At 43.6% G+C, this 21,109-nt stretch overlaps 1 protein-coding gene across 1 annotated transcript in view; it reads right to left on the minus strand.

Annotated features, from left to right (window-relative positions):
* SYCP2 (synaptonemal complex protein 2) overlaps nt 1–21,109 on the minus strand; it is a 457,471-nt gene that overhangs the window by 198,706 nt on the left and 237,656 nt on the right. The window contains exon 23 of the mRNA XM_088482789.1: nt 5,800–6,182. Coding sequence (XP_088338915.1) covers nt 5,800–6,182 — 383 coding nt within the window. The remainder of the gene's footprint in view (nt 1–5,799; nt 6,183–21,109) is intronic.

A 21,109-nucleotide genomic window follows, 5' to 3' on the forward strand; every position in this document is an offset into this window, starting at 1 on the left:
TAACCCAAAGCATCTTTACAATTGCATACAGTTTCAGCAAAAGCTCCTATGTTACAGTTTAAGTGCTTCACCATCTTCTCAAGTTACTGTCTGCTTATATTCAGATCATCCTGCCTTTCGTCAGTTCTTGGTAAAAAACAGAGGACTCCTTAGACTCTGCGTACCTACAGTAGGACAGCTGTATCAAACCAGAATTGGATAGGGCACGAGTCCACAATATATTTTTGCTATGCGATACAATCTTGGTATCAATTCCTAATTATTTCCCTCCAAAAGTAAATCTGACATTCTGTCATCTACAGGGCATTTTTTAGCTGTGGCTACAAGTTCCTGACAGGCACACAGAGGAAGGGGACACACCTGAAGAGGGGTGGGCACAATGAGCCATCCAAGATAATGCAAGGGATTCCTTCAGAACTGATTTCCAACCTTTCAATTAAAACCTGCTTAGGAATAGTTTCTGATTAAAGGGTTAAGCTTAAATCCCACATTTACATTTGACTTTAATTGACCAATAGCAAATAGGACACAAACGGTAGGATTTTTGATTATTGTGATCCATATCGTTTGGGAAGTTTGGTTACTGAAAAAATAAGATGCCTGGAGGGGGAGATTTGAAGTGTAAGTTTTTTGGGCAAAGTTGGGCTGGAAGTTTGTGAGGTGGCCCATTAACTATATTTCTTTATTTAAAATGTTAGGAAATATTCCTGCTTGCTCTAACAATAAAAACAGCACCATTCAGTGACCAAAATGTCACAAAAAGGGATACTGTAAGGCCCTTGTATTCATGTAGCATTACAAAATACTGGTATCCAGTTTATGCAAATTTAGAAATACTGTAATCTATAACAACTGTCTGAGCATGATAATAATTCCCTCTTAAAATACTTTATTTTCCTTTGGAAATCAGTTGTAAATACTTTTATTTAAGTTTTAATTCTCTTAAAAATATATATACACATATCTATTATGTAAAATTATGGCGCTCTGGCCATTGTTAGTCTGCACCCCACTAGGGATACTTGCTGAGGTCACTGACATAATTGGCAGCAGCAGTGGGATTGTGGAGATACTTCATATCTCCAAAACTACCTACAGTGTCTGAGGGATATCCAAATCGCACCCAACCTGCGAAATGATTTGAGCTATTTTTTATGGGATTTTACAAGCTCCCGCTATAATTGAAATATACATTTTACATCATAAACCATATGAAATATGATTTGTCTTTGATCTGCCTACTGTATATCTAATTACACCTGGTGGCCAGGCTGAATACACTGGTAATGTAATTTATTTATTATTTATTAAGTTTCTTATATAGCGCAGCATATTCTGTTGTGCTTTACAATTGGAAACATTTATAGAACAAAACTGGGTAATAACAAACAGATACTGTATATAGGTTGGAAGGCCCTGCTCGCAAGCTTACAATCTATAGGGAAATAGGCATTGATTGCCTCCAACTGGGTTTGGGAGACAGTCTGATAACCTCATTCCATTATCTGCAAATGCAGACACAGGCTGTATTTGACGCAGGTCCCGTTGGTTCTTCTTACTGTCAGTTATTCCAACTGTACTGTATGTACATACAGATGTGCCCACATACATCTATCCTCTGTGCGCTACAAGTCGCGCCACACTTAACACGGGAGCTTAGTGTGACTTGGTAGCACCGAGCGTCTTTTCGAGCATCTTATTCACGATGCGAACGGATGGCACAAGCAGCTTCTGCTGATTACATGCCTATGTTCTCTGTGCGTCTGCGGGTGTATCTGCATACTAAACACTACGTTACAGTGTCAGCGGCTGTAACACTGTAACGTAGTGTTTAGTATGCAGATACACCCGTGGATGTACAGAGAACATAGTTGTGTTGTATATCATTTTAATCAGCAGAAGCTGCTTGTGCTATCTATTCAGATTGTTGTGAGGATAAGACACATTTGAAGGTAAAAATACATATGAAAAGACACTCGGCGCTACTGGGTCATGCCACGACATGGAGCGACTAGAATGGCTGTTTAACGATCAAGGAGGTTAGATGTATGTGGACCCATCTGTATAGATTAGATTTACCCCAGGCAGCTTGCTCAGGATTTCCTGAGTTTAGTAACAAGCTAATGAACAGTTGGCCTGGTTCTAGCACTCACAAAACCAGTTATCTTGCAAGTTATCTGAATTAACATCCAATTGATCTGTGTGGGCACAGTTTGCTAATATTAAAAGACCTAACCAAAACATTTCTATTACCTGTCCTCTGTGTGAGGCACATTTTTAACAGTGCAGCAGAAAACAGGAAAACATACTTTCAATATTTAATATCTATATTCTGTACATGTATATATTACTAGTTATAACTATATCATTCTATAAAAAGCAATTACTAAGTAACTGACCTAAATGAATACATGAACTGCTATGTTATCAGCAGTGTTGTGCTACATCAGACATTTCTAAACCATATTTCCGTCTTGTTCTAGCATAGTCATGCTGACCACACACATGAAAAATTTAAGGTTTAGATCAACAAACTAATGGCAGATGTTGTCCAGTTTGTCAGATGTACACTTACACATGAAAACTGTGCAAAACACTACATGGAAAAATCTTGAAAGAAAATATCTCGTTCTGAACACAAAATAAGTAGAATATAAATGTCACACAGCGGGCCCCAGACCATCTCATCGTACCCGGCCCTGCCAGTTCATCAGCTGCCTGGTGGTCAGTTTTTCCAAGCTGCACATGCTGTGACAAACATTTACTCTGAGTAATGGAGTTTCTCCTGAAGCCTATGCTGCATGGGCACTGCCATCTTGCTTTGACCAGCTGACTTCGGATTTGGCCAACCAGTGAGGAATTTGTTTCCACATGACCTGTGCAACCATTTACTGTAACCCTAACTATCGGGGTAGGTGCCTGTAAACCCATAACTTGCACATTGCCAGTTCAACTTGACTTCAAGGAGTTTCTGTGTCAGAAAATTGTATTCAACCTGTTCCTGGTTCCAGCGTCAGAAGCTCTGCTCTCTGACCGCTGCATCTACTGATAGTTCTTTTCATTGTGCACTATTAATCCTGTGCATTCCGGCTCAGCAGTGTGCTCCATCTCCAGTCACTCACTACTGTCTGCCCTGTGCACACTCCATTGTGCACATTAGTGAATCTGACTCCTCTGGCTTAGGGATGGCCATTGACCATCAATAGTTAAGAACCATCAATATTTAACTACTGATGGTCGCATAGATCCAATGCTTCCCTGCCATCGATGTCAGACCGGGAAGTGATTTTTTTGACTTGTTACCAACGTCACGGGGCTTAGCCTCATCTTTTGGCGGCCAGCTAAGCTGTGCCCCCAAAGCTGATTGGCATGCTGCCTGCCATGACCCCCAGAAACAGTAGCCATTGGGGTTGCACACCATCAATGGTTTACCATAGATGATTTTGTGCCATCAATGGTAATCACAGATGATTCCATCGATGGGCAGCCCTACTCTGGCTTCTAGCATTCCTCACTGTGCTCTGAGCTCCCGTGCTACATCAGAATACATCTCCTATTTCTCTGTAGTTTTAGCTTCAGCTTACCAAGTGCACATCAAGCATGTGCAATTTAACCATTGCTGTTCTGAGCAGTTTTCCACTCTATTATCATTCAGCCTGCTGCTCAGCCATTCCTACTCACATCAGTGTGCTTCTCTGCTCGGCCTGCATAATCCTGCGTGAGGTACTAATCCTGCACATTCCTGCCTGTGGACTCAACCTGTATTCTACTGTGTGCAGTCTTTACCAGTATATTCCAGCATGCTAGTCAGCCTGTCTCAGCCTGCATGCTTCCAGCATTCTAAACCAAACATTCCCTGAAGAGGGAGCATTTCCTTAATGTGTATTGACTCTCTGTATTTATTCCACCATGTTCCAGCACTCCGGAGATATCTGGTTCTAACTGTATACTTCAAGTCTTCTATTTGCTTCCAGCATTCTGTGTCTCTCTTCCTGCAACTCTACAATATTACTACAGACTATTTACTAATGTGCTGTATCATCTGTTATCACAGTCTGCATACATCAGTGTGCAGTTTAGCTACTATCTGCTGTTACAAGTTTGCAGTACTTATTACAGATAGCAGGTTCCAGTGTGTCTGAGACATTACAGTACCTTTACGAGCATTACCTGTATTCCCGTAAACTAAGTTTAATTTATTGTTGCTGCATTACACCAAAGCATGCCATTTCCCCAACCTAGTATTTAATCTGTTATCCTTTCTGTTCATATATCCTTAAGGTAGAACTGATTGTAGAGGATCCTCATGTGACCACTTCACTAATACCCCTTTTACACCGGAGCTAAAACCCGGGTTATTGCAGGGTTAACCCGGGCAGCTCCTTGGTGTAAAAGGGATGATGGTTGGAACGCCGGGTTCTTGTGACCCGGCAATCCAACCCAGGTAAATAGCAGGGTTTAAAACGGGAGTAACCCGTGAAACCCTGCTGTGTGTACGGCGCACTCCGGGTTTTGATGACCTGCAGTGCGCCGCAAGCCGGCCGATTGGTCCGGCTTCAGTGGCGCTTGGAGATGACGTCATCTCCAAGCGTCCACTTTCACGCCGTCAAAGTCTATGCAGACCCGACTGTGGTGTGAGCGGCGCCGACTCGGGAATATCCCGAGTCGGCACCGGCTAAATTCCGGGTCTGATCCTGATAGGAACCCTGTTCCAACTCTGGGTCAGACCCGGAATTTTGGTGGAACAGGGGTATAAATTACTCCAGCAACTATTCTAGCTCAGTGGTCCCAGAATCTGACAATAAACAGATAACTCTCTTAATTCCCCCCCTTAAAAAAACATACACACTTACTACTGTGTTTTCAATTAAGTTAATGGACAAAGTAAATTACATAGATGATATAGAGATCTATCTAGCATGATAAATTTAGTAAGGATTACAAGTGTCTGCCATATTTCAAAGCCTTATTTACATATTAAAATCAAGCAGGAAGGTCGGGATTTGAATTGCCGGCCATAGGGCTGGCGGTCATTCATACTTATTATATTTTAAGGTTAAGGATTGATAGATCTACAGTAAAAAGGTAGACAATGTCTAGATAGACACCAGATGTTAGACAGGCAATAGGTCGACAGGGAAAAAATGGCGACAAGGACAATATGTCGACACACTCTAGGAAGGCATGTAAGAAGGTCGACAGGTACAAATTATCGACCGGGTCAAAAGGTCGACATGAAAATGGTCGACACATGGTTGTTGTTTTTCTAACCCTAATCTTCACCCTAACTCTCCCCTTGGTGCCTAACCCTCCCTCCTGGTACCTAACCCTATCTGTCGGGGTAGGTGCCTGACCCTAACCGTCCCTTCTAGTGCCTAACCCTAACCAAACAAAAAAAATAAATAAATCATGTGTTGACCATTTTCATGTCCACCTTTTGATCGTGTCGACCATTTGTACCTGTCAACATTCTTACATGTCTACCTTTAGTGTGTCGACCTATTGTCCCTGTCGACCTATTGCCTGTCTAACATCTGGTGTCTATCTAGACATTGTCTACCTTTTTACTGTAGATCTATGGACCGGATACCATATTTTAAGTTCCTGAATTAATAATTCTGTGTCTAATTAAAGCCACAGGAAAGACAGGTTTCTGGAGATTTGGACAAATTTGAATCTTACTAAAAATATTTAAGATTCAGCAAATCCCAGATTTAGTGCATCCCTCTTAAAAAAGTACACAAAAGATGGCCAATTTGGAACTAAAATGGCTCCCACCACAACAGTTAAGTACACTACCATTTCTTTTTCTGTATCTTTCTGCTTGGCTGCATCCCGGGAATTCTTGAACTTTGTTACATTTGTAGTCCCCTTCCGGCCACAATCTGGTTTGGGTTTCTTAGCAGAAATATCTGGATGTAAGTAAATCTGTGAGTTTTGGACACTTGTGTTTAAGGAAGTATCCATCGTTGAAAAAATACTCTTGTATTTTTGGTTTACAACATTTCTTTCCTTAACCTTAACCCTTAGGCCAATTTCTTGATTTGTTGTTTTTGTCTCTTGAGGCTGCAGTTTTGTCTTCTGGTTGCTGGTAACTGTTGTTTTTGTGTTTTGTGCACACTTTTTATCCTCAAATACTGCATGATAGGCTTGTTGTTTGACAATATCACTGGCAACTTTTTCTAAAAACAGAAAATGTAAAGATTGGTTATCTGCAAATATTTACAATTCAAATTTTAAATTATGTAATAAAACATATTAAATAATAACTGACATTAACCCCTGATCATCACAGGGGTTGCTTATGTAATAGTAAACATTAACAGTGGTCATAACTGTTTTGCAAATATACAAAAGTGGTAATTGTGATAAAAATATGATGTTTTATCCAGTGTACTGTACAAAGAATTTATTGTATTCAATAGATAATTATGTGATACAGAACCAAAAGGAACAGATGGCATATTATGAAGTTGCCACAAAACAAAAAAATCACCACAAGGCTATAGGTTGAACCATTAGAAATTAGTGCTAAAGCTGTTAAAAAAAAAGATCAAATATAACAAATAACAATGTAAATAGCAGCAACCTAATAGTCCAAAAAAAGAGGATTTTGGTACTTACCATTAAATCCATTTCTCCAATTCCATAGGGGAAACTGGAGTATAAACAGTGGGGTATAGATAGGTGTGAGAGTGGAGCCTGGCACTTTAAATTTCTTCAGAAGAGTAGCTGGCTCCTCCCCCTCTGTACCCCACCCAAACTCAGTTAAGATTAACCAAGCCTGAGTGGAGCCAGGGAGCATAGCCAACAAGAAGGAAAAGACAACAAGGAGGAGGAGCCAACCAAGAAGGTCTAAGACCGGGAACAGTCAATCCAAGTGACAACCGAACTACACACCGCAGACAATGAAGCTGCAGCAAGAACCGCCAACACTGCAGCAAGGCACAGCGCTGGGAGGGTATCCAGTGTCCCCTATGGAATCGGAGAAATGGATTTAATGGTAAGTATCAAAATCCTCTTTTCTCCTTCATCCACTAGGGGACACTGGAGTATAAACAGTGGGGATGTCCCAAAGCAAAGACGCTGAGACCTGCAGACGTCTGCGACCATGAAAAGAAAAGTGGGGCCAGAAAACAACCATTAACCTGCATGAAGAATGTCCTGTACAGTCATATCTCAAACTGACAAACGCAAATACTGCCCTGCCCTGGACACCCTGTGGAACCTTTTCTGAAAAAGTAGAAGCAACCAAGAGCACTAACAAAAATTTGTTAAAGCCTGCAATGAATATGAGACATTACAAAATGAGACGGTGAAAATGCAGCTGCAGCCTACCAAAGAAGAATCACAAAAATGAGCAACCCGGGAGGCTAATAATGGCCACTACAACAGAGTTGAACAACCTGCAGCGCTCATATCAATCAGAAGAAAATATGAAACCAGAAGGGAATTAAACAAAGTTCCAAACTCTGACAAAACGTAACAACGACAAGAACCAACTGTCGAGGAGGACCTAGAAGAAAGTCCACATTTTCTAGGAGCACAACCCCAACCAATTGGAGAAATCAGCAGGTTATCACCACGAGGTTGAGAATCCAGAAGCAGGAGCATCCGGTAAGTAGAACTCCCCTCCCCGCAGGAGGGTAACCAAACAGGTAGCAGGGCAACAGATCCTGAAACTACCGGGAATACAACTGTCTGCACCCAGAACGAGTCCAGACAAAAAAAACAGTAACCACTGGTGGGTTGAGGAAGAGAAGACGGAACAGCTGGAAAACTTATTATAGTATATTGTTGAAGTGTGGGAGGAACACCCACAAGCATAGGAAGAATATACAAACTCTAAACAGTTAATGCTGAACCATCACACCATCTGCGCTGCACCTGAGAACCACGGTGTGGCAAACAGAGCAGCAGCAGACTTCTAAGCGAAGAAAGCACCACTACAACCGCCCATGTCAGGTAGGTAATAATAATGAGCTATGCAGACGAACAACGACCAATGCAGCAACAGCAATGGGTCACCTGTAGGATAAAAGAAATGTAAAAACCCATAGAGCCAGGACAGACGTGGAACCATGATAAAATCATATGGCCTGTGCCACAGACCTCTGAAGAGGGCGTAGAATAGCTGGATCCCCCGGCAAGTATCAATAGGCCAATCTCCAAAGGAAGTCACAAAGAAACCGTGGGCTACGCTAAGGCATGATAGCAACAATAGATTATAAAATTGTCGCGAAAAGGACCTGGAACACGCTAGGGAACCTTGAAACCTAAGCAAGACTACCTGCGAAGCAGAGCAGACTAAAAACTTTATTGAATAAACTCCAAGTAACAAATGTTTAAAATTTGTGAACAGAAAACCAGAAGGCAACTAAAGTAATGTAATTAGAAAAGAAGGGCCTAATCAGGAGCAAAATATATAATCCAATGCAACCTGGAGATGTAGACTGATATAAAGAACACGCAAAGACTGACATTCCTTCCTTTGTCAACCTAGTAGACAAAAGGGAACATATCAACCATTTGCGGTCTCCTAAAAACCGTACAGCGAGACCACTTCTTTATACTCAAAAGATCTGTCCTGCTTAACCATCTGTCGATTGAGACTGGACACCTATCCAATAGAGTCTTATCTATGTAACACGAAAGCATAAGTACACTGGCTAAGAGAGTGTCACGTCTGAGGCTGAAGTGTTGGAAGCTGTGGATCTGGGTTGCGGGAGGAAACGGAGACGAGGGGCCTGGATATATGTTCTCCTCAACCAAAGATCTTGGGTGTTGACGAGACCTGGGCAATGGCGCGGAGTCTAACCCACAGGATGGTGTTCGCCAGTGACCCCTCCAAGCGGGATTTGGGCTTAGTTGCACCCTGCAGGCAGGTTGCAGTCCTTTGACCAGGTACCCAAGCCCAAGACACAAATACCAGTGGCCCTGAGATGGTGCTCCTAACACAAGGCATGAGAGTACGGGGGGTCTCCTTAAGGGATAGAACCCCTTGAGGGGGAATACCGGGCTGAGCCGCTGGTACTGGAGTACTTTTCCACTGGTAGCGTAGGGACGCTGTTTGCACTGGAGGTATGCAGGTAATGGGAACTCACTGCAGCACGGGAGATCACTGGAGATGTTTAAAGCACACAGGTGGAGGTGGTAACACATTGTAGCACAGGGGATCGCTGGAGAGGTTTTAAAAGCAAACAGGTGGAGATGGTAACACACTGTAGCACAGGAGATTGCTGGAAATGCTTAGAGCACACAGGTGGAGATGGTAACACACTGTAGCAGCCACGAGAGAGCACAGGAACGTGGACCGGGAACTCACTAACATGCACTAGGAGACAACCGTTGTTCAGGCAACTTCCTGCAGACTGAGAGCCAAATAAGTACCCATAGGAACCCTATGATAGGTGCACAGCATCAGCTGACTACTCACCTATCCCGGACCGGAAGTACTGTCACCGCCCGGGATGTCAGAGGAAGCCGGCGGGACGGTAAGGAAGTGCCGACCCCCGGATGAGCTCTGACAGAGAGCCAGCAGGCGGCGATAGTTAATGCAACATAGTCGATCCTTCTGAATAAGGAGAGAAAAATGGAACCTGCAGCCTGGGCCGTCCCTGGAGCAGGACTAATAGCACACACCGCTGTGTCAGCCTATGGTTTGTTTTAATATTTTTAATTGCCAAAGCGAGCATGCATATGAGGTCTGGTGAAAGGCCGCCTATCATGAGTAAAATAATACAGCGAGTTATGAGATTAAAGGAATCTCATACTACCAGAGGAAGAACATACAAACACCACACAGATTAGGACTTTTGTCATTATGTGAGAGTTATATACACACTACACATATATGCATACACATACATAGTATATATACAGACAAATACACACACCTGGACAAACATTAAATTAGGAGCTATAGCTCAGATCAATAGTATTAAGGAGACTTTACTATGCCACAAGAGGGTATTGTGGGTATAACAATTTGTGTATTAGCTGGTTAAACATATATGCAGTTTTCTGTGTAATAATGCCCTAAGAAGATTGGGCAAAAGCCTCCCCAAACCCTCTGACGCATCCCAAAAAGGAACATCTGAAAAGATATATAGCTACCTATAGCTATGACAGCTGTTCTGTATCTACAAAGAACAATTCATGCATTAGGATGCAGAGTTGTGCCCAGGTAAAGAGGGTTAACGCTCTAGGCAGTCACCTATACATAACCCACTAAGGACCTATTACCAGCGCCTATAATATAATGCTGGCATTACAGGAAGTGGGATGCTGAAAACGCTGATAGAGACATGCGCCTCCTATACCACACGCGGACGGCTGTCATTTTGTCGTGCTGATGCAAGTCTCGCTATGGCAGTCAAGCCAGTACTATAATGAACCCACCAACGGATGCCATAAGTCCGGTGGGTCTGGGGCGGGAGCCGCGCGCTGTTTGTCTCCCCCGAGACACATGCGGATGTGCAGCTCATCGCTGTCTGCCTGCTGCTAGGGGAGGCAGGCATGTCTGGGGAGCAGCCTAAGCCCGTTCCCAGGTGGCAATGTAGTTACCTAACAGATCCCTGCAGGAATTTCCCTGGGGCATCCACACTACATCACCCACTGTCCTTGCTAACAAGGAGGGTGGGGCATACTTAGCAGTCCTGCCACCGGTGCGTGGTAACGGAGACCCGGACACTAGCGCATAAGCCATGTCGAAGTTGATGATTGGCTGAGACCGAATCTGTTAAAATCTGCATGACGCCATATTACGAATGGCAACAAGACGCCTTTTTGCGAATGGCCGTCCAACGCCATTTTAGCGAATCTCACACAATATCAGTACATGCGGCGATGTTATTATTTAGCGTTGTGCGAGTCCCACGCAATAGAACACTATTAAAAGTCCTCATTATATAAATACATACATTTACTAAAACATATAATATGAACAACCCTGCAAAACACGTGCCACGGTGCCCTCCACAAACACGTAGACGCACAACGCTAACTAGCGTCTTTTCTTAATATCCTTACACTTACGCAGGGCCGTAGCTAGGGTAGTGCGGCTGGTGCCATCGCACAGGGCACCACAGGTCAGGGGGCGCTGTTTGGGTCTGTCACATTTCTGTTTATTATCATTCTTGCTTGTAGCTTCCTCTTATTTCATCCCCAGCATCTGCTGGCCTCTCCTATCTCTTCCCTGGCCCTTCCCCATGAAGCCATGGCCCTTTTTTGGGTGCATTATGTCCCTTTGAAAAATGAGGGGGGTGCCAATGCTCTATCTGGCACAGGGCACCAAAAAGTCTAGTTACGGCTCTGCACTTACGTATTACACACTTACATAGAAAGGTTCCCTAGCATAAAGGTTAATATTAAAGGTTTTATATGTTATCAAATCTATTGTGAAATGCAGGTATTTTGATATCTAGGGTTTAGTACATGATAAACAGACCATGTTTGGTGCCATTCTCAACCACTGTTTATTTGCAGATTTCCGGTTCCATCGGCGAGGAAATCGTAACATGCGTCTGCAAATTATGGATCATAGAGAGATAGGCATTGAAATGTACTCTGCAAATGTAATGTAATTAGCCAGTTTAGACTTGTTCTTCGGCGGGAAAAATGGACACAAAGAGCTGTTGGAGGCTGAACTATTGCAATACAAACTGACCTATGAACTGCATCGTAACAGAAGAACCACCAATGGAATTATGCCAACTTGTTCTATTGTATTGCCTATCTCTGTAAGGGTACATAAACAGGCACTCTGAATCTGATAGTTAGTCGTCATTTCTTTGCTATTGACGGAGGCTTCACCTTTGATGCCGGAAATCTGGATCCAGAGCGGATGCGTATGTATTCGACTGTACCTAGTGATTGTATAATTTGTTAGCGCTAATTGTATTTAGATCACAGCGTGTAACTATATGCTTTTTGGTGAATAATATCTTTTTGTGCTTTGGAACCACAATCAAAGTCTGGAAAGCAATTCTACTTACAAAGCTAAATAGCGACATTTAGGGTGTATAGATCTTTAGGAGTTCATAGTTGGGGGCACATAGAGTGAGATCACGCTACCATTTCACACGGTAACACACGGTTATCGATCTCTCAGCAAAGGGTGGAGGCGCCATAAGCAGGAAAGAACGCATTGTGCCTTCGAAAACCTGCTACCACTTGATGCTGAGAGACCGCTACCTGTTATTGTGTGAGTTCAAGGAGCGCTGATTAGAATCCAGGGACAAGGAAGGAAAAAGTTTGTTTGCCTTCGTTAATAAAGGTTAGTGTTAAAAGGGGAAGTCGCACAATAGCGTACGCACATTTCCTGTATTGCTGCCACGTGTTCAACGGTCATTGTATGTATAGCGTGATTGCTTGTTAAAACCACTGAATTATACTGCCATATTAAGGGAAAAAGGTTTTTATTTTCTGCGCAGAAAAGGTGTGTATAACTGAAACGTGTGATTGCAAAGTAGAGGCTACTGTCTGTTAAGCCTAAGTGTAAGTGGAGGTTACTGTCTGTTAAACCTCAGTGTAAACTCGGTAGGTGCCCGATGGGGCAGCATAAACTACTGGGTCAGTGTACAAAGAAGGTACATTGTGGTTTAGGTTATCGAGAAACTAAGGGGTTTCTTTGTCCAACATCCATTAATCACAAAGTCCATTGATCAGTTAGGATCTTTGGGCAATGCGATCGGACCGCATGATTATATAAATTGTGATTGTGAAGTGGGTGTCGTGGGAGTGAAACTGCTGGCAAGGGTAGGGGTTATTGGAACTTCTAAATGCTAAATGAAGCTTGGGTTAAATTTACCACAAGTAAAATAATTTGCAAGGCGGTTACTTTACTCCTCGTGCATACACATGGATCATAACGTAGTGGTGAAGTGGGGTATAGCGGGAAGGAGCGAGCGGCTGAAGCTTGGTTTAATACGGCTGCAAGTAGAATAATTTACAATAGGTGGTTAGTCTGCTCCTCGTTGTGCAGGCCGACTGTAACGCCAGGTGGGTCAGCTGGGTATAACGGGAGGGAGTGAGTGAACGTTACTCTCTGAAAATCGTTCACCAGTCGAAATTCTCTAAAATTGCTAAGCGTTTTCCCAGATGGGTGCAAAGCCATCTCTAGTAATGGTCGATGATGTGTTGCAGATGGAAGGGCCATTAGGATCGGCCAGGTATGTTATGTTTAAAAAGTATGGTGCGTACACTACAGCGTACTGTGATATATGGGTCAAAATAACCAAGAAAACTAGAACACCTATTCCTAAGATTGGTAGCTTTGATTCGAAGGTTCTGAACAATCTCAGAGACAGTATATGTTTAGTGAAGTCTCTGAAGAAAAGGGTAAAGTTTAACGATTGCTTGAAGTTGTGGCAGCACGAGGGGGATATGTGGCTTAGCGGTGTGCACGCGACGCAAACTGGCGTCTCATGCACGATGCAAGAGAGCGCGCATGCACAGCAAGGTAGCGTTGCGGAAGGTAATGTCAGTAGTTCACGCGCACCACCACTGCCCTATGCGGATGGGGGTGTAGGTACAGTCGATCTAAAAACTCATAAAAATGTAACAAGTAATTTGTACCCTCATCTAAGTAACTATAAGGAACATGCTTATGATGCATATGATGAACCTGTTGTGATTTCCGCTCTTTCCCATGTTGCCGAAACGTTAAATGTACCATCACAGCAAGCACAGGTAGCTGCCCCACTAGTACCAGAAATGGAGGTAGCCCCACCAGTACAGGCAGTATTAACACCCACTTTAACAGTAGCGGAGATTACTAATACCATACGTAATAGCAGTAGGCTGAACCCTCAACTAGGTAACCAGGCCAAAGGTAGCATCATGGAAGGCATCCATGCCATCCGTACAATAACTGTTCCCAATGGGAATCCAGACGCGCATGGTGTAGTGTCCACAAGGGATGTAACGATGCATTGTCCATGGACAAGAGCAGAACTACATTCTACAATGACAGATTTCCACGACCCTAGGAAAGAACTAGCAAAGTGCCAGAGATTTGTAAAGGATTTAGGTATTGCTCATGAGCCAACCAATAAAGATTGGCGAGTGGAATTACGGGCATGTCTTCCACACAATACCGACGTGAAAAAGTTTATCACGGCTTGTGTATTGGATGGAGATAGTCCCATAACTGATACAGGTAATCAGGACACTATAACTCACAATGTCATCCAATTGGCTGTATTTTTCCCATTAATTGTTAACTGGAGTAAAATCTTCATGATTAAGCAGAAAGAGAGTGAGTCTGCAGCAGATTATTTTACCAGAGCGCTGCAGACTATTACCCAATACACAGGTATAGAGGATATAAAAGACAACACCCATCACAGAGAAATGACAATCACCATGCTTATGGATGGTCTTAAGGACACTCTAAAAGCCAGGGTTCAGACCTCATTTCCTGGGTGGAGGGGAGTTACAGTAGACACACTCAGGGAATCTACAATTGAACATGATAAAAACATCTTGAGGAAGAGAGAAATGCAGAGCGAGAAACTAATGGCTGTCAGTATTCAAGCTCTGGAAGCAATGCAAATAACACCGCAGTACTCTTACCACACTCAGCCACAATATACACATCCCATACAACCTCCAAACCCCTATCCCTATACAAAACTACAATCTTTCCTCATTCCCCAATCCATACAACAACCACCTTTTACAACACGTCAACTACGAAGGTGTTATAGATGTAACCAGGAGGGCCACATAAGTTCTGTAAGGCTAGGAAATGGGAAATGCCAAACCAGGGAACACTGACATACCCTCATGTCGCAGCAATGAATGCTTTGCTGGAAGAAGATAGTCAGCTCTAGGGGTCAGGTCACACCTGTAGTCTACAGTCAGTCAGGTTAACTGGGGATGTTAGTGAAGAAACTGTAATGTTAATTGATGTAGCTGGTACTATACATTCTTTTCTTGTAGACACAGGGGCGACCAGATCAGTGATAAAATCTACATCTAATTTACAGGTGACCAGCAAAATAGTACTAGCAATGGGTGTAATGGGTAAAGTGCAACATTATCCTTTAACCAAATCTGCAGAGGTTACTATCAGTCCATTGCATACCAGGCACACCTTTCTCCTGGCAGCAGCTGCCCCTACTAACCTACTGGGAAGGAATTTGTTATGTAAAATGGGATGTGTCATTTATTGTACCCCTGATGGTATATTTCTAGATGTCCCAGAGAGAGTTGCGCACGAGGTGAGGGATATACTGGACACTCCCCAAAGGTTAATGTTTCACTCTACTGTTTCAGATAAATATCCATATCAAGTAGAACAAATGTTATCTCAGATACCGGGGTCCCTCTGGACCAAAGATGGACAGGACACTGAATTGATGGCAAACGTAGCTCCCGTAATGGTAAATCGACAAAGCGGTAGGCAAGCTCCAAAAATTCCCCAGTACCCGTTAAAACAGGAGGTAGAGATAGGGGTTTATCCCATAATTGAGCGGTTATTACAACAGGGAATTTTAGTCCATACAGCGAATGTAGCCAACAGTCCCATCTTTCCTGTGAAGAGTGGTGGGAGGGGTTATAGACTGGTACAGGACCTTAGAGGGGTTAATAAGGTAGTAGAGAGCCAATTCCCTGTAGTGCCGAATCCAGCTGTCATTCTCATGCAGATCCCACCAAATGCAACCCATTTTACTGTCATTGACCTCTATTCTGCTTTCTTCTCTGTCCCTCTTCACCCTGACTGTCAGTACCTATTTGCACTTACGTACAGCGGGGTACAATGAACATGGACACGATTACCCCAGGGCTTCATAGACAGCCCCAGTATCTTCTTCCAGGCCTTATACGACTGTTTACAATATTTTCAACTTGCCAATGGATCTGTTCTAATACAATATGTGGATGATTTATTGTTGTGTTCTGATTCATTTTTGTCATGTTTAAATGATACTAAACTTTTATTGCTCCATCTCTCGCAAATATTACACAAGGTTGCTAAAGACAAACTACAGTCATGCCAGTCCAGGGTTAAATACTTGGGACATTGCCTAACCCAGGGGTGATGACATCTGACCACTGACAGAATCCATGCCATACGGACCGTGACACTGCAACAGAACCAACAGCAAATCCGTACCTTCTTGGAAATGTGTGGATACTGCAGAATGTGGATCCCAGGTTTTTCTATTTTGGCTTTACCATTACAAGACTTAGGGTCTCATTCAGACCTGGTCGCAAGCGCTGAGCGCTCGCAACCGGGTCAAGGTTAAGGCCCTGCGCATGCGCAGCGGCCACACTTCGCGTGTGCAAGCCCGGAGCGAGGTAGAAACTCTCTCGCTCCGGAGCTCACTACAAAAGGGGCGGCTGTCGATGTTGATCGACAGCTCGCCCCGTTTTGTAGGTGGGGCAGGGGGGTGGCTACACAAACGAAGGCATTGCTGACGGAACGCTTGCCATTTTGTGGGTGGCCGCACTGATATCAGCAGTGATGTCAGTGGGGAGCTTCCTGCTCGATCAGAGCAGGAAGCTCCCTGGGGCTTGCGGTTGCCGAGACCCAACCTTAGGGTCTCGTTGCAAGCCCCGATGGTCACGTTGGATCCCAGGTTCTTCTATTTTGGCTTTACCATTACAGGACTTAGGGTCTCATTCAGACCTGGTTGCAAGCGCTGAGCGCTCGCAAACCGGGTCGATGTTAAGGCCCTGCGCATGTGCAGCGGCCACACTGCGCGTGCGCAAGCCCGGAGCGAGAGAGAAACTCTCTCGCTCCTCCGGAGCTCACTACAAAAGGGGCGGCTGTCGATGTTGATCGACAGCTCGCCCTGTTTTGTAGGTGGCTACACAAATGGAGGCGTTGCTGACGGAACGCTTGCCGTTTTGTGGGCGGCCGCACTGATATCAGCAGTGATGTCAGTGGGGAGCTTCCTGCTCGATCAGAGTAGGAAGCTCCCTGGGGCTTGCGGCTGCTGAGACCCAACCTTAGGGTCTCGTCGCAAGCCCCGATGGTCGCGTTGGTCTTGACCATCGCGATCATCAACCTGGTCGGTTGCTAAGCTGTGGGTGGTAACCCACAGCTTAGCTAGCGACCAGTAGGCCGCACTTAAAAATAGAAGCAGCCGCCCTTATTTAGAATGAGCGCTTCATTCTTGCGAGCGCCTCTGAATGAGGGCTTTAGTCTCTTCCTCAAAGCCCGATCGTGTCGTACACACAGAGGAAACAGAGCAGGCTTTCCTTAACCTTAAGGATAGTCTGACAAGAGCACCTGCAGTGGGAATACCTGATTATGAAAAACCTTTTGATTTGTACTGTTCGGAAGCTAATGGTTGCGCAGCAGGTGTCCTCACACAAAAACATGGTGATGCCAGTAGACCCGTAGCATACTACAGTGCACAATTGGACACTGTGGCAAGAAAACTCCCAACAGGTTTAAGAAGTATAGCAGCAACTGCTCTATTGGACAGTAAGAGTGAGGATGTAGTATTAGTCCATATGATTTTCTATACACCCCATGCTGTATCTGCTTTGCTGAATTCTGCCCAAACCAGACATGTCTCCTCAGCTAGGTTCACCATATGGGAACTAGCCCTAATATCACCTGCAAACATCACCATTAAGCGGTGCAGTACATTAAATCCAGTAAAGTATTTACCATATGTGCCTCAGGATGCAGAAAGGGTGGAGAGAGGTGAGTCGCTGGCGGAAGGTGAGTTCTGCAGGTATGTTGATGCACATAATTGTATGGAATATTTGAATCAGACCTTTACTGCAAGACTTGACATATGGGATACACCTTTAGAAAATGTAGATGTGACATTTTACACTGATGGGAGCTGTCATAGACAGACTGACACTGGAGAGTCATGTACAGGTTATGCTGTTGTAAATGACGAAGACATCATAGAAGCCGAACCTCTAGGTCCACCTCACTCAGTGGTGGTGCTGGTGGCACTAAGAAGAGCGTGTGAATTAGCAAAAGGCAAATCTGCTACTATCTACACTGACTCTAGGTACGCCTTCGGGGTAGGCATGATTTTGGTGTTCTATGGCGTCTGAGAAATTTTATGACAGCAGCAGGCACACCAGTCGCACAATTCCAGACATATAAAAGGACTACTGACAGCAATCCAATTGCCTAAGGAAGTGGCCGTAATTAAGTGTAAAGCCCATACATGTGAGGATGATCCGGTGTCACTGAGCAATAACAGGGCAGACGAAGCTGCCAAATGGGCAGCAGGTTTAAAAGTGAACATGCCAATTAACCAAATGATGTTTCAAACGATTGATATGCAGAAATTCAGATGCAAAATGTGTGTTCCATTCAGGAAAAGGCAGTCTAGACGTCCAAGGGATGTGGGCAAGAGTCCTCTGGACTCTGGAAAGATGGACAAGGTAAGCCAGTGGCTCCCAAGGCGTACTACCCAAGCCTGGCTGAGGCAGCGCATGGTCTGACTCACTTGGGAAAACAAGGTATGTGCAAATTGGCGAGAGCATACTGGTGTGCACCGGGTTTTTCTTCCCAAGCGGAAAAGAGAGCAATGTCCTGTTTGACCTGCTTGAGGAAAAACATTGGGAAAATAATTCCTACCGAGCCATCCCACATTCCTCCGACTGACGGACCTTTTCAGGTAATACAAATTGATTTAATCCAATTACCACCCTGCAGGAATCTCAAGTATGTATTAGTGTGCACTGATGTGTTTTCTAATTGGGTTGAGGCATACCCAGCAGCCACTAATACTGCTGCTTTTACTGCTAAGAAAATAGTACAGGAGTTTGTATGCAGATACGGTATCCCTAGAATTACTGAGAGTGATAGGGGTACTCATTTTACAGGTGATGTCTTCCAAAACATGTGTAAGTTGATGTGTATTAATAGTAGACTTCACACCCCCTACCGACCGCAAGCCAGTGCCAAGTTGGAGAGGATGAATGGTACTATTAAAAATAAATTAAGTAAAATCATGGCAGAAACTTGTCCTTCATAGTATCAGGACAACCCCTAGACCCCCTCTCAATCTGTCCCCATTTGAAATACTGTTTGGTAGACAACCTCATTTGATTATAAGTCCGCAGGAAGATTTGAAAAGTAACAACGAGGTTACTGTAAGGTATCTTATAACAATGAGTAAACAGTTAAAGCAGCAATAGCAAAAACTGAAATTGTTGTCACATGATATGCCAGAAACAAACTGTCATGATGTTGAACCTGGAGAATTTGTCATGATCAGGAATTTCTTGCATTCAGGTTGTTTGACAGATCGGTGGGAAGGTCCGTATCAGGTGTTGCTGACAAGTACAACATCCTTGAAAGTGGCAGAGAGAGATACCTGGGTCCATTTCACTCACTGTAAGAAGGTCAACCAACCGGTGGAGAGACAAGGCGAAATCGAGACAGATAACGTAGACCTGTCAATTGCGAGTCTGTTCCGGGAGGGTTAAAGGTTACAGTGAGATACCTGAGCTAAAGAAATTTGTAAATCATTGTTTTCAGCAATGGAGTGGTCTGCTGTGGTTATCTTTGTGTTTTCTCCCAGAGTTTTCATCATCCTGGGTTGTTTCAGGATCTCTGGTTTCTGTGACGGAGGACAGAGGGGAGCTGATGGTGATATCGATGGAGTGGTGTTGGGAGAAGGAGCAATACAGTCACAAGGGTGGTATCTGACCAAACCCAGTACATTACTTGTTAAGAGATCTGTTATTTTAGAAACTCGGAGACAGTGTGAAGGTTTATCATCTTAGGATTATTGTACTGGTATGTGTGAGTTTTGTGGGTCCCAAATTGATGAGAATTGCATTCAACAGTGTCAACCAAAGTATAACCTGTATTGGGGTGGGTATCCTTTAGAGGATTATCATACCATGGTGGGCAAAGTTTTAAACCAAACTGACTGTTGGGTGTGGTCTCACGTGCCTCAAGTACAGCATAATGTAGGGTTAGTGCCATTTCCATTAAATGTCTCTGAGGTTTTAGAATTACAAAGAGGGAATGCACTGGATGGAAAGTTTCTTAAGTCCAAACCACCTCATTTTAAACTCCACCAGTACCAAGTAGATAGATCACTTTTATGTATGAACCTCACCAACTTCAATAAACCAGGAAGTTGGGAGGTGATGGGGAATAACCAGACAATGACCTTCTCACTAAGAGCTGATAATGAACCTATAAATCTTGAACTTTTAAGCACAAATAGACTAGGTGGAAGACACTTCCGGTATAAATATACACTAAGTTCCACCCACCAAAGAAATGATTGGTAGGGTATCAGAAGGATATTGTGCCAAGATATTACAACCAGAAACTTGCATGAGTCAAATGGTAGAACCTGAAATAGGATCGCTTGCTAGGGAAATGTGTGGGTTAGTGATGTTTACTATCCCTTATGTTCTCCCCAATGATGTACATTTCATATGTGGTAGAAAAGCATATAAGTGGATCTCTCCGAGTTCTGAAGGTTTGTGTTATCTGGGAAGAGTAGTTCCACAAGTTATGACCCTTACACATGGTGAAATGCTTGGTATTCATAAAAACACACCATCACCATATCTTCACACACAGTATGAACACCGTGACAAGAGAAACATGATACCTGGTGATGTATATAAAGCGACACAATTGATTAGTGAAACAACTGGCATCCAAGTTTTGGTAGCATTGGATCCCACCAGGATCACTCGGGGTACTCTGAATTTCAGATATATTCAAGGAGAGTGGGTCCAGGAAATAGTTACTAGCATAGGTAAACTCCTGATCCTCATTTTGTTTGTCATCATAGTAATTGGCTTATGTGTCAAATGTGGAAAATGTAAAGATAAGGTAAATCGAAGGAATGAAATTATGATGATAGTCAGTAGTAACAGTATGAATACCAAGGTAAATGAAGAACTGCATTACAACCCTAAACTAGATGACGTAAAAATTTAGCCATGCATGAAATGTGTTATTAAATGTTATTTCAAAACATCTTAAATAATGTAAGTCCATATCCCCTTCAAGACTTCCTTTATAGGTTAGATGCATCCCCACATCTCTCCCATGATCTCCCAAGATCTGCAGTGTGCGTATAAGGGTAATTTTATGTCCCTCCCAGAACCACCTTTTGCCATCCCATAATATAACATTGAATAA

This window comes from Taudactylus pleione, unplaced genomic scaffold (assembly GCF_031769625.1).
Source record: "Taudactylus pleione unplaced genomic scaffold, aTauple2 ptg000018l, whole genome shotgun sequence".
NCBI classification, from domain to species: Eukaryota; Metazoa; Chordata; class Amphibia; order Anura; family Myobatrachidae; genus Taudactylus; species Taudactylus pleione.